At 24.7% G+C, this 14,148-nt stretch overlaps 1 protein-coding gene across 1 annotated transcript; it reads left to right on the forward strand.

Moving 5' to 3' along the window:
* Positions 1 to 855: 855 nt before the first annotated feature.
* On the forward strand, positions 856 to 12,377 carry LOC145833790 (protein YIPF4-like). Its single transcript, XM_082940975.1, has 6 exons — positions 856 to 966; positions 1,653 to 1,793; positions 3,569 to 3,671; positions 10,145 to 10,271; positions 11,040 to 11,231; positions 11,661 to 12,377. The coding sequence occupies exons 1-6, from the start codon at positions 885 to 887 to the stop codon at positions 11,796 to 11,798; spliced, it is 783 nt and encodes a 260-aa protein (XP_082797101.1). The 5' UTR covers positions 856 to 884; the 3' UTR covers positions 11,799 to 12,377.
* The last annotated feature ends 1,771 nt before the right edge of the window (positions 12,378 to 14,148 follow it).

Here is a 14,148-nt window from a genome sequence, read left to right on the forward strand (position 1 = left end):
TAACTTAAGTACTTGTAGCTTGACCTTCAGAAAACGTTTATTGCTGCAGAGGAGAGAGTGAGTTCTAATGTTTTTGTACCTTAAAAAAAGATAATAATAAAAAAAGAATATAAAATTACAAAAGTTTAATTTATCAACTGTATGAATGTTGATAAATTTATAAACTAGTTTTCAAACAGTAATAAAGGTTATCATTTATATTTTTTTATACTTCAAAGCAGAAACTCAATCAAAGTTATTTTTCACTGGTCAAAATTAGACTGGAAAAAATCAGAAAAGACCTTCTTACACAAACAATCCTTTAAAAAAGTAGTTTAAATTTCACAGACATGTTAAATATACAGTCATGAACATGTTTGTTTTTTATCTTTCTAATCAAGTAGTTTTTTGTATCTTGTTTTTTGTATTTTTATTTTTGTAGTTATTGTATAAATTTAATTTTTTATATTAAAAAGTATATTTATTCTTTCAAGACTTTATTATGCAAACTTAGTTTTGGTCAAAGACCTGGTCTGTGCTTAAATAAAAAGTCCAAATAGATAAGTAACATTCAAGGAAAATAGTACTCCAAAACTTAATTTGCATTATAAAGTGTCAAAAGAAAAAAATATTAAATTTCCTCTAGTAGTTCAGATTTCTTTATTTGTTTTTTAAAAATCAAAACATATAACATTCTTAGTATTAATTATGTTACAAGAACTAATTAAAAGTTATTTTTTTGATTTTTGCTTTGAAAAGTAGCAAGCCACCTAAATATTTTTAATTTTTGCAATTTAAATTATCAAACTTCAAACATATATTTAGTGGTTTATTCATTTAAAAGTTTACCAATTCAAGCTTTTTATTATTATCTGTAGGATCTGTAAATACATATATCTACAATTATGGTAGAAAGGGAAACATTGGTTGTTAGTCCTTCTTCAACAACCTCTGAGTTTACATATATTTCTTCCGATTACAAACAAGGTTAGTTTAACATATAGTATGTGGCTTATTATATTTTAAAACAAGCCTTTACTTTTATTATCATATACAAATTTACTTAATTTGATAATTTTCTTTAAAGAGCTTTTAGTTTATAAAGAAGGGATTGTATATATATTTTTTTGTCTTTTTGTGTAACTTTTGCATCTCTGATTACCAAAGTGCATTTTATTTTAAATTGAACTAGCTAAAGATTAAAGACAATCTTTTTTTGTCTTTATGAAACATATGTTCTAGAATTTTTAAAATCGTGTTTTCCTGATAAATTATATATATGTTGTTTAAACAAAAGCTTTTTCTACTTTAAAGTTTTTTTGAATTTACTGAAAGTATTGTTATCATGGTGAAATATTTATTAAAATTTTTACAACAAATCTTTTGGTTTTTATTTTAAAAAATAATGTGATTTATTAAAACATTTACAAAAATTTACACAATACTAAACAAAGACCTTATCAATGCATTGCAGCAAATTTTTTGTTAACACCAGAATAAAAGTATGCAGTTGTTATGTTAAAACTTTTAAAAAACACCTATTGTTAATTAATATGAATATATTATACTGTAGATTTGTTTGTTAGAATAGAATAATAGCATTGACTTTCGAAAGGAGAACAAAAGTAATTTTAGTTTATTTATACACAAATGTTTGCCTTTTTTTCAAACAGATGCTGACACAAACAATATGCACCAACAAACTGGTGAAGTTAATATAAATATGGAACAATCCTTTTCAGGAAACTTGACAGCTGCATATGAGACAAACAACAACAATGATGGCATGTTTAGCTCCTCAATCAGGAAAAGGGGTTACTTTATCTTTGTTTATTAAATTTTGTACGTTGTTATCAGGTGTTTAAAATAGTATAGTAGTTTTAGACTTACCTCTTTATTAGAAAAAACATTTTTCACATACAAAATAATGTTTTTGTTTGTTAATGATTTAAACTTATAAAATTAAACAAAAGTTAAAATAACAAGCTTTTTTGTTTTAAGAAAGTAATAAATATTTAAAAATAACAACAAGAAAATAAGATTACGCAAATAAAATGTTATCTACTATATTGAGTTAATTAGAGTTTTTCGCTCTCTCAGGCTTGCTCCAAAATAAAATATTAGAACTTTAGAAAATTATATGTAAAATCAAATGCTAGTTAGTAATTTTTCTATGATTAAGAGTAAGTCAATATTTTGTATATAAAATTTCATGCCTGTTTAAATTTAATTGATATATTTTTATTTTTCTGTAAAATTATATAACTGATGTATATTAAACAAAGCATAATAAATAATAAAAGCTCAGCTCCTCTTTTTCTGCTTTACACTTTTAAACTTTTCTTTACTTTTCAAAATATCATACAGAGTCGACCTGCTTATGCTAAACTTAAACTGCTCCAGTATAAAAGACTTTGGCACATTGTTTTTTACCACTTTACAAACTTTTAGTTTATTTTTGATGGTTAATGCAACTTGTTTTCTTTTCTTTTTTCTCGATGTCTTGACTATTTCTAAAACCTAGTATGCTAAGTGTGTCAAACTTTTATATCTTATAATAAAAATAAAAAAATTGTCATAAACCTCATCTTAAACAAAAAGTGTTTAAATTAACAACTTTTATAGTACAGTTTGAATTAAAAATCAAACATAACAGAACTGCTTTACATTATTTTTCTAAAATTAAGGGCATAGGTGGTAAAACACTTTCTTCTTAATTTAGTCTTATTTTATATATTTTTAATTAAGCTCCAAATAACTTTTTAAAACTCAAAATTTTTTAATTTTTAAAATCTATAAAAAGCATCTTTAAGCTTAGTTAAAACTCTATGAAATAAGATCAAATTATGAAAAAAGTGATTTACCCACCTCCCTATGCCCTTAATTTATAATTTAATGAACTATTATCATAAAAACTTTAAACGTTTGAATAATAAACATTAAGTCATATTTTAAATAACATTGTTTAAAAAAATTTAAAACTGACTTACTTTACATAAAAAGGTTTTTGATGACTAAACTAGTTTTGAACAAAGTTTAAAATGTAAGCTTTAGTATTTTTATGTCATAATAATGAACTAAGTTGCAGAATTTATAACATCACTTAAAAATGTTTACAGCATGAAAGCATAAATATTTGTATCATACAAAAATGTTTGTGTTTAATATTGAAACTTTTTGAATTTTATTCTCGACTGAAACTATCCGGATAAGTGAAGTCCAGTAAGTGAATAAGCACTGTACTACTTAATTTTTAAGTTATAATCTTAGTTATTTTAAAAATTGCTAAAAGTAATTTTATTATAAACTGTATACAAGTTGTTACAAACTATAGTTGTTTATCTAATTAAAAAATAAATAAAACATTAGTTTTCTCCAAGTTTTTCGCGTGTATGCTCTAGAAATTTATACTGTTTTCAAAAAAAAAACCTCTGTCTCAGTTTATTTAGTTAAGAGCCTTTTAGCTGAAGCTTCTTCTTGTTTTTTTTTTCTTCTGTAGAGCTTGCGTATGTTGTATAACACCTTTAGAGATTTTCTACTTATTACATTAATTTGGATAAATTATCAATTTTCTTTTTTTTTTGTTAAGGTTATGGTTGGCTGTTGGAGACAGAAGATGGTGATGAAGATTTTGAAAAACCATTATTGGAAGAGCTTGACATTGATATTAAAGACATTTGTTATAAAATAAGGTTTGATGATTTCTGTTTTTTATTAAGTAGTATATAAAATGCTTATTATTCATATAAATAATCTCTTAATTTTGTGCTATCAATAAATTTTTTTTTTTTTAAATGTATAACATTTATTACATATAATTAAAGCTATTGTATTTCTTATTTAGTTTCACTTATACTTATTAATCTTGCTTTCCTTAATCAATAGTTTTTAAACAAGAATATTAGATAACAAGTTGTTCTTAAAAAAAAAATTTAAATCAGTTTTAGACCTATCTTTCTATCTAAAGCAGGGTTGCCACTCGGTCAGGAAAAGTCAGGAAAACAGGAAAAGTCAGGAAAAATTCAAAAAAATTTCAAAAGTCAGGAAAAAATGGGGGGTTTTGAAAAAAAGTCAGGAAAAGTCAGGAAATTTGATAAAATTTAAAAAAAAGTCAGATTTTATCAGTTCAAGTTTACAAAATTCCTTGTTTTTCAAAGCCTTAATATTGTAAAAATTAATTAAAAGTCCTTTAAAGTCAGAAAAAAATTCCAAAATTTTCCTATAAATTTACAAAAATATTTAATTTTATTTCCAATGCCTTCATCTGGTATAAATTAGTAAAATATCCTTTATAAAACTGCAAAAATTTTCTTTTAACATATTGAACAAGTACCCTACTTGAACAAGCAGATTTTGTAAGCTTTTTAGTATTGATGATCTGTAGCAAGGACTCTTCCATAGTGAAACTGTGATATATACACAAAAGTTTATCTAGCATAATTTTAGAATCAAAGTGGTTTTTGTATAAGTAAATAATTGAGTTCTTTATAACTATTTCAGTTAGGGTTGTATTTTATGTAACTTTACCTCTTTATAATTTTTTCAAAGTTGTTTAAATTTATAAATTAAGTTATAAGAGAGGTATATGCCAAGATTAAGTTTTCTTATTGTTTGTATTTTTTGTAGAGTAACTTAAGTCTTAAAGTAAATAAGAGTATATTTATTTGTTACAAATTTTATACTAAATGATAAGAGGAAATATTTTATAAAACAGATATATAGTTTAGTTTTAAGGTTTTAACTGTAAAATCTGTTGTTGCTTTAAGATGTTAGTTGTGAAAGTTAGTTATTAATTTAATGTTTTAATTGTAAAAGTTCCATATATGTCATTTGTTTATCTAGATAAATTTATGCTAGGAAATGCTAAAAAATTGTGTCTTTTTTCAGACAAGCTGTGTTTATAAGGTAATAATACAAGCATTTGCTGATAGAGCTGTTTATTACAAACATCAATCATACACAGATGGTTTAAGTGATGTACTGGAAGTTTGATGATAGAATTTAGCAAAAAAAAACTGTTGTTTTTAACCTGTATTAAAATTAGATTGAAAGCTTTATATAGTTTCAAGTGTTAGATTATGTATTTTAGAATAAGTTTAATCTAAGAGTTTGATTTAGAAAAGTCAGGAAAATTTTGGTAAAAAGTCAGGAAATTTTTCTCAGCTTGATCAGTGGCAACCATGCTAAAGCAGGATTTAAAAAATAGAAATAATTGCTCCCTTTTGTCTGTAGCGGGGCGTTATAAGTAAAGCTGCAAAGAGTAAATGAGTAATTTAATATAAGGGGTGACATCTAATAAACGGAGGTGATTATTTTCTATTTTCTACCAAGATAGCATTTATGAAAATGAGTTTGAAAAACTGTTAAATTTTATGTGAATACTTATGTTAGAGTTATAACTATAAATCAGGTATAACAAAATTATTTTAAAGAGTCTATAAATTATTATCTACTGTCTGAACAAAGGAGTTCTCATTCTCTTTGACACTGGAAAAAATAAAAACGGTTTTAAATCTATAACTATTTATAACTAATTATAAACTATAAATCAGCTACATTTAAAAAAAAAGGCAATTCTTAAACAAAAAAGCTGTTAAATTTTATATAAAACTCAAGGTTAGTTTTTTGTTGAAGAATTGCCATTTAATTTATACTAAAAACATAGCTGAGTTATAATTTAAATCATGTAAGTGTAAGCTTCAGTTAAAGAAGTATGTTCTATGACAAAAAATTCTTTTTTTTTAGTTTTTATTTAGGGAACCATAAATTAAGCAATATAATTTTAGAACACCTTTGACAATGTAGTAGAAATAAACAAAAAGTAGTAGCTTCTAGATTTTAAAATAATAATTTTTATTAAACGTTTTTTCTTATTATTGACTTACAAGTATATTAATATACTGAGAGTAAAAAAAATTGCGAAGGTAATTCGCAGCAAGTTAAAGGTTTTTCCACTCAAAATTTTTTATTCTTTTTACTTTTTATTTGAAGACAATCAACTTGAAATGTTATAATTTTTGATTATTTCTTTTTATTTTAGATTAAACTACTAAAATAGAACCGTTTATTACTCTATTAGAGACCTTCATTTGAGACCTTTTTACTACTGATACAATTTATTTCAAAATAATACAATGTAAAAAGTGGCTAAAAAGTACAACGTTTTTAGCCACTGCTCTTCAGTGTTAGTTATTAGTGGAGTATAATTAGATAAAGATAAAACAAGTTGAGCCTTAATTAAATAAGCACAAACGAAAAATAGTTAGGTATTAAACAAAAACCATATAATTTAGAAACAAGCAAAGTATACAAGTTAGACTGAGTTAACTACAATTATAAATGATTGTAACAAAAGATAATCACAAGTTTAAAGACAGAAGTAAAATGGTTGATAAACATTTTTTGAAAAATAAGTTAAGTTTGAAACTTAGAATATTAAATACGAGATTTTTAATGATAATCTGTTGTACCAGTTCATTATATTGAAAAAAAAATTAAGATATATTTCTCTTAGCTCTCTGAATTTTGGGTAGTTTTCAAGTTTGCACGAGCATACTAAATTGCATAAAGATACTTTTGCACGATGGCACAAAATTGCACAAAGACACTTTTGCACGAAGATACTTTTGCATGGAAACAATTTTGCACTGGTTAATTTTTTAATATTTTGTTTCAATTTTTATATATTAATTTAATTTATTTTAATATTTTATTTTGTTTTTTTTTTTACTATCACTGTTAGCCCTAACCCTTGATCAGTAAGTTATTTTTTTGTATATTTAAAATATTATCTTATTGTTTTTTTTTTTGTTTTATATATATATATATTTCTGTTTTTTTTTTTTACTCTCGTGCAAAATAACCCTCCGTGCAAAGTTGACTATTGGTGCAAAATTATTTTGTACAATTTTGTCCCCCCCCCCGTGCAATTTTATCCCCTCGTGTAAATTTGTCTTCAATACAAAAGTATCTTCGTGCAATTTTTTTGTCTTTGTGAATTTTTGACCCGTTCCCCTGATAAAAATAGAGAACATCTATACAGTTTATTGTTCAAATTACCATTTTTGCTCTTACTATTCCAACTTACAATCTTTATAAGTAAATTTTTTAGTATGTGCTGTTTTATTGTATTTTGTAACTTATTACAAGTCCTTCCCATATATTTACTTCTACATGACCAAACATATATCAATTTGTTTTTATAGTGGCTGGGAAGTAGTTGTGTACCTGTTGTTGAAAGTTTTTGTTTAGCGCATTGAAAAGTTTTTTTAGCCTTGGAATCACATAAAAAAACAAAACAAAAGAAATTAGCTTCCTAGCTTTTACCACCATTCAGCACTTTTGATATTTTTCTAAAACAACCCCTATGTAAATTGTATGGGACCTTAGAAATTTGACATTCAAGTTTTTGATTGGAAATTTTCTGCATGTAGCAATTATCACAAAAAACATTCTATGCGTTTAAAAACAATTTAAGGAAAGTTTCATGGAAACATTTTTTGGGTTTCTGTAATTAAATTTTTTTTTGTACTTAATTTTTTTTTTGAGAAAATTAAGAAGTGCTTCCATGAAAATTTCTTCAAATCGTCTTGAGACACGTAGAATGTCTTTTGTGAGAATTGCTACGTGTAGAAAGTTTTTCAATCAAAAACTTGAAAGTCAAAATGTTAAGGTTTCATACAACTTACATAGGGGATGTTTCAGAAAATTTTAAAAAGTGTTGAATGGTGGTAAAAACTAGAAAGCTTTTTTTTTGTGTTGTTTTTATATGTGACCTCCCAAGGCTGAAACAATTTTCATCAAGAAACTCGAGGGTTGTGACAACAGATACCCCTACTGATAAGTTTGTCTTAATTGTTCATTTAAAACAGTATGTTCGTCTTGAAAAACCTATCTTATTGTAAAATAAATCTTTGTAAAACTTACTAATAATCTTTTTTAAATTAATTTCTAAGATTTGGTTATTAGTGTACATCAAGTTTAAATACCCTGTACATTACTAAGAACCTATTGTGGTTGTTTCACCGTTTTTTTGTCTTAAGAACTAAAGATTTTATTAGATCAATCGAATAAACAAAAGTGCAGGAAGTCCTTTCAATACTTGACTGTTTTTTTTCAAGTATCTTTGAGAACAAATTTTTATAGCTCTACAATTGGGACAGCTGATCAAATTAGTTTTCTGTGTAATGGAACTAAAGAAGTTAAATGGTAAATTATCACAAGTGAACAAACTTTTTTTGTAGATATTTGTAAAAAACTTTCTTATCTAAATTTACACGTAAATGTAAAAATAGCAAACTGTTGTTTACTGAGTTTTTAATAGTAGTTGTAAGATTTATCATTTATAATTTTCTATTCAAAAAACTCTAAAATGATCTTTTAAATAATATGACCTGGTGAAGAATTCCGTCAATATGTTTATAAATCAACTAAGTTCAACACCCTTACACTTCCTAATTTTGATAGTTGTTCAAAAACGTCAGGGAACAAATTTGTTGATGCTCGATTTAAAGTAAACAGTTCTTCAACACAAGGTTGATATTTTCTAGAATGGTATTGTCAGGGTTGACAAAAAACCTTGAGTTTAAGAAATTTTGAAAAAAAAACCTGGAATTTTGAACAAAAATCACTTAAAAACCTGGTGTTTTGAATAAAAATTAATAAAAAACCTGTGGTTTTAAACAATTTTTATATGTTAAGTAGTAAAGTTTTGATTTGAGACAAATATTTATCATATTGATAAAGTTTTTTTTGGTCATAAATTTGTCTATTAAAAAACTCATTTAAAGAAGCTTTAACATATCTTTTTAATGTCACTATGTTATTGAACACAGTTTTTTACCTTTAACTTAATTTTAAACTAAAAATAGACACTAAACCGTGTAGTTTTTAAAACCTAGAAGAAATTTTGAAAACCTGGAGAAAACTTTCCAAAAACATTGTATTGTTGGCAAACAGTGGTTCAATATCAAAGGAAACATGGTAGTATATTCTTTAAAAGTTTTTAATTACCTTATCAGTTAAGACAAAAGAAATTATGACAAATTTACAGCGGAAGTTCTCTAAAGGTTATAAACTTATAACACAATTTTTTGCAAATTTATTTTGCTGTGAATATATCATTAAAAGGACTTACTTGTTTTATGGTTATGTCAACTCTGTTTACTTTGGGCAAACTAAAAAGTCTTGGCTTGTATGAACCAGATTCGTGCATTGATTTATATTTTAAAGAAATAATTTTGTTACTCTTTTTGATTGATAATTGTCTGTATGATTGTATTGCAGATTAAATTTTTATTGCATTATCATATGAATCAGCTGGTCTTAATTTCTTAAAAAAAATTCTATTATGTACTATCATGTATATATTCTCAGAGTATTTATTTTTATCAAGTAGAACTATTTCCGTACCTTTTCTGTCCTACTAATGAAAAAATCAGGATTTTTCAAGAGATTAGTTGCTGTTTTACTAAAATCATTTATGAATAGTCAGTCATGTAAGAATTATTTTAGTTATTTTAGAAAGATAGAGCAGTGGATACTAATTTTGAGATAAGGTTTAACTTTTTAACCACATAAGATAGTGTGTGGTCTTAAAGTTGTTTAGCTACAACTTTTAGTTAACTAAATACTTCTTTGTATCTTATATGTTTAGAAGGAAAACAAATTATTTTAATTCATGGAATATCAGATATATATGTTTTTGTTGGAAAGTTATAATTAAGACAGATTTACTATATTGTCTAGCTCAGGAACAGCAATTTATAGTTAATTTCTTACTCAAGTAGAGTAACATATGTATAATAATAAAGAATATTTTATTTTTATATATTGTAAAAGAGTTTATCATACAATATGTGTCCTAATAACTCCTCAAACCCAAGTTGCAAACTCTAATTTTTACGCTTAAAACAAAAAGTATAAAGTTTTATTTTTCCTATATTAATTTCAAAATTATCTTTATTTTAAAATAACTAAAATTAGTTTTAAGGTGATTTATAACTTGTCAGTTTATTAAGTATAGATATTAAAATTATAGTGATATAACTAAACTACTTTAAATTTTGATAAAAATATCAAAAACTTTATAAATTTAAAAAATACATTAGTAGCCATTGAAAAAGTTAAGAGTTTTTAAAAAATTTAACGAATTGATTATTCACAGATGCGTTCTTCTTCCTTTTCCTTCTCTTGGATACAACAGAAAGGTCTTAAGAGAAAATCCCGACTTTTGGGGTCCTTTGGCTGTAGTTTTACTTTTTAGTATGGTTTCCATAGTTGGCCAAATTCAGGTAATATACAAACATTTTATTTACATTACAAGTAATTGATTATTCAATAATATAGCATTAACATAAGTTTTCATTATTAGAAAGAGTTTTAAGCTGTTTCTATTTTTCAGATTGACTAAGTTCGTGCGTTTTAAATTCTTAAGTCAGATTACTTACATAAAATAAATTCATGCTTGTAATAATTTTAATTTTAAAAATTACCTACAGACTTTTTTTCATTCAAAACATTTTTAACCTTGATATTCAATAACACAAAAATATTAGTTAAAATATTACCTAATCTGCAAAATATATTTGAATATAATTATGGTAATATGGTAAATAATGTTAAGATTATAACCAAACATTTTATGAGTTTTTTCAGAAAATGACTAAGTTTTTAGGTTTAACGTATATACTATTATATTAATATATATATAATATAAATACTTATAAATAGTTTATCATTTTAAGAAACATAAACTATTAGTTTAAAAAAAAAAAAATTGAAAATTGTTTTGAAGTATATTATATTATTAACAATATAAGTCTGCAAAATTTATGTTCTAAAAGTAAGTTAAAGAATTTAGTGTTTTTAATTTATTTTATGTTAGAAACGTTTGAGAACAGTAGTTTGTTTTGTTGATTTAATAAAAAAATGTTATGTTGATAAATTTCTAAAATAATTTATCAATTTTTTTATATTTATAATTTGACTAACTAAACTACCTGAACTTAAATATCTCATTTTTTACTAAACTAAAACTAAATAGAATTCAATAACAACAGGTTGTTTCGTGGATACTGACCATGTGGTTGTTTGGCACTATGCTAATTTTTGTTTTAGCCAGAGTATTGGGAGGAGAAGTGGCTTATCAACAATGCTTGGGTGTGATTGGCTATTCACTCTTACCGCTCATAATCACTGCTCCATTGCTTGTACTTTTGAAAAACTTGTACTATTTAAGCGTCGTCATAAGGGTCTGTAAGAAATACATTTTGCTAATTGATTTTACTTTTTTTATATAAAAAAAGTAGTTATAAAAGTATGGTCAGCTTTTTCAATTACTTTACAAAAAGAAAAATTATACAATTACTAGACTGCACAGTGGATCTATCGACATAGCAGTCTAGTGCTTGTTTTTTATTTCAAGTGTGTACAAAATATTAGCTATTATGTTTGTTTTGTTTTAAAATAAAATTAATTTTTTTGTTTAAAATTAAAAAACAAATGTTTACAAAAATGATAAGTTATCTTTTGATATGGTAGCAGTAGCAGACTATAACTATTTATAATATGTTTTGTTTTATTTATATGACTACTAAAGGCTAAATACTTATAAAGTTTAAAATACAGTAGTTTTGAGTACGAACTTTGAACATAGCCTTAGTTCAGCTATTTTTAAACAGATAATAGGAATTTTTTGGGCATCTTACAGTGCAGCATCTTTAATAGTAGATGATTCATACAAAAGTAAAAAACCTATGATGATCTACCCCATATTTCTTTTGTATGTATACTTTTTTAGTCTTTACCATGGAGTTTAAAGCCAAATAGCTAAATAAAAGTAAACATATTTAACTTAATTTATTTATTAACAAAAAGTTTTATGCAAAATTGCCTTTACAAAATAAAGTTAGTTATAATACAATTTTTGCGAAGTGTTATATTTTTGTAAAATTTGACATTATAGCATATGTTGAAAGTTATAGTACATATAAATTTTTATTTTTGTCCGCTAACAGTGTTTAAAGTTTTTTTTTGATTAAAATATATTCAGTATATTGTTTTTGCAATTGCATATAAGTTTTATAGATATACGAATTATATTTAAAACCTGTTATTTAGTTTCAATATATATTTTTTTTCTAGTCACTATTCAAATTGCATTTTTACAGTCGATTTACAATTTTAAAACACATTTTTTTGTATTAGAAAAATTAGTATTACTTAATTTTTATTTCGATTGTCGTTTTTTTAACCAAATTTAACTTTGTTTTTTGTTTTATACTCTTACAAAACTAAAATACTTATATAAAAATTCTCAATATATAAAGCTATAAACAAAGCATTGGTTTATAAACATTTTGAATTTTAAACTACTTTTTAACCAGTAAATAAATTATTTTTAAGTCTAACATAATTTTTATTTGTATTATTGTGAACCCATAAAATTAATTTAGTTTTAGTTAGAACATATTCTATCTATGACAGGGATGTAGCATGCTTGAAAGTATTACAAAGCTGCAAAATAAAAGATAAGTTCATATCACAATTCGCACTTAAAATAAACACAAAAGCTCAAAACTTTAATGAAATAACCAAGTTAAGGTTTAATTATCAAAATCTCAAAATGTTCTTTAAGTATCTCCTTTTCTTAAAAGTTTTGTTTAAAATTTAATATTTAAAAATTAATAATAATAAAAATTTTACTGTAAAATAAAGAATAATTATAATTTAGCTTATTTTTTTCAATGGTAGTTGGAAAAAAATTTTAAGCTAATAATATAAACAAAAAACACTTTGAATTGTTTAGCTAAAATAGGTTTTAAAAGGGCATATATATTTTACTTAAAATTTACTTCATTCGAATGTTTTTTTTTTGCAGGATTAGGTGCCTAGAACCAAAACTTATTGTGAATAAAAATTAAGACCATACTAGGGTTTAAACTTATTATTTCTTAATAATTTATTTAAATACTGTTTATATCAGTCATACCATTATTAACTGATTTGATAAATTCTTTACTTGCAATTTAATTACATTCACTGTATCACACGATAAGGACATAAAGATTATGTCGAAAAAACTTGTATAAAACAAGCAATTTTACTTCCACTAAGTTGCAAATGGTATCTAAAACCTAATAAAAATTTTTCCTACGGTATTACTATTGTGAAAGTTTTTAAAAACTAATAAGTACGGATAATATTTGTACGTTATGTTTTCTTTTAAAAAACTGTTAAGTTACTCTGAAGTGTAAACAATTTTATTGATAATTTCTTAGGTACTTGAAATGTGAAAGTTTAAAGATCGAATTTAAGAATTAAACGTCGAGAAAAAGTAAACACACAGTAAAAATGATAGTTGCGAAAATTAAGTATTCTAAAAACAAATTTATAAAGAAATTAAATAAACTCATTGCGATTATTTCTCCCTCTTATTTGGTCATCTATAAGTATTCTTATCTCAGTCAGTTTTTTGCTTTTCGCTAATTGTTAACTTATGATTTTTTTTTTTCATTTATAAATTTCCATACTAAGTCGCGCTTACAACGATCTTTATGTAGGCTATTATTCGACTACCAACGTTTGGTAACAACAAATGAATAGCAAAGCTTTTGGAATTGGTTTCTCACTCATACCAAGAACTTGAACAAGCTAACAAAGTCTGACGCTTGTTTAAAGTGGTGTACGTATATTGTACATAGTGATGATACTACTACCTTCCTATTTGTTACTATTAATTTTTAACCCTACTCTAAAACACGACAGAGACATTGCTAATAGAAAGTGTTAATATTTTTTCTGCATACTTAACAAAGTCTACATTTCGCTGCCATACAGAAGAGAAACACGATAAACAGCTTATTTTGAGTGAGTACCAAGTTTTAGATTGTGCCAAACTGTTGAAGATTAGCGAACGAAATAGTCAAACTTCGCCAATTCACCTTGGTAATTGTCCCTGTGTTCACTCTCCATTGACGCATTAGCCGTAATACTTGAGCTAAACATACGTTTCTCGGTCACATATTATTGAGATTAGTGATTACCACTTGTGTATTATGTTTTTATAGATAAAGCTCCTCCATAAGTAAATATGTATTTTACGCATTTTTCTCTACATAATTCATCCTAAAGTATGACAAAAAATGAGCTCGTGAAACTGTTATTGCT

The sequence above is a fragment of the Thalia democratica genome, chromosome 4 (genome assembly GCF_965202585.1).
Source record: "Thalia democratica chromosome 4, ktThaDemo2.hap1.1, whole genome shotgun sequence".
Classification (NCBI taxonomy): domain Eukaryota; kingdom Metazoa; phylum Chordata; class Thaliacea; order Salpida; family Salpidae; genus Thalia; species Thalia democratica.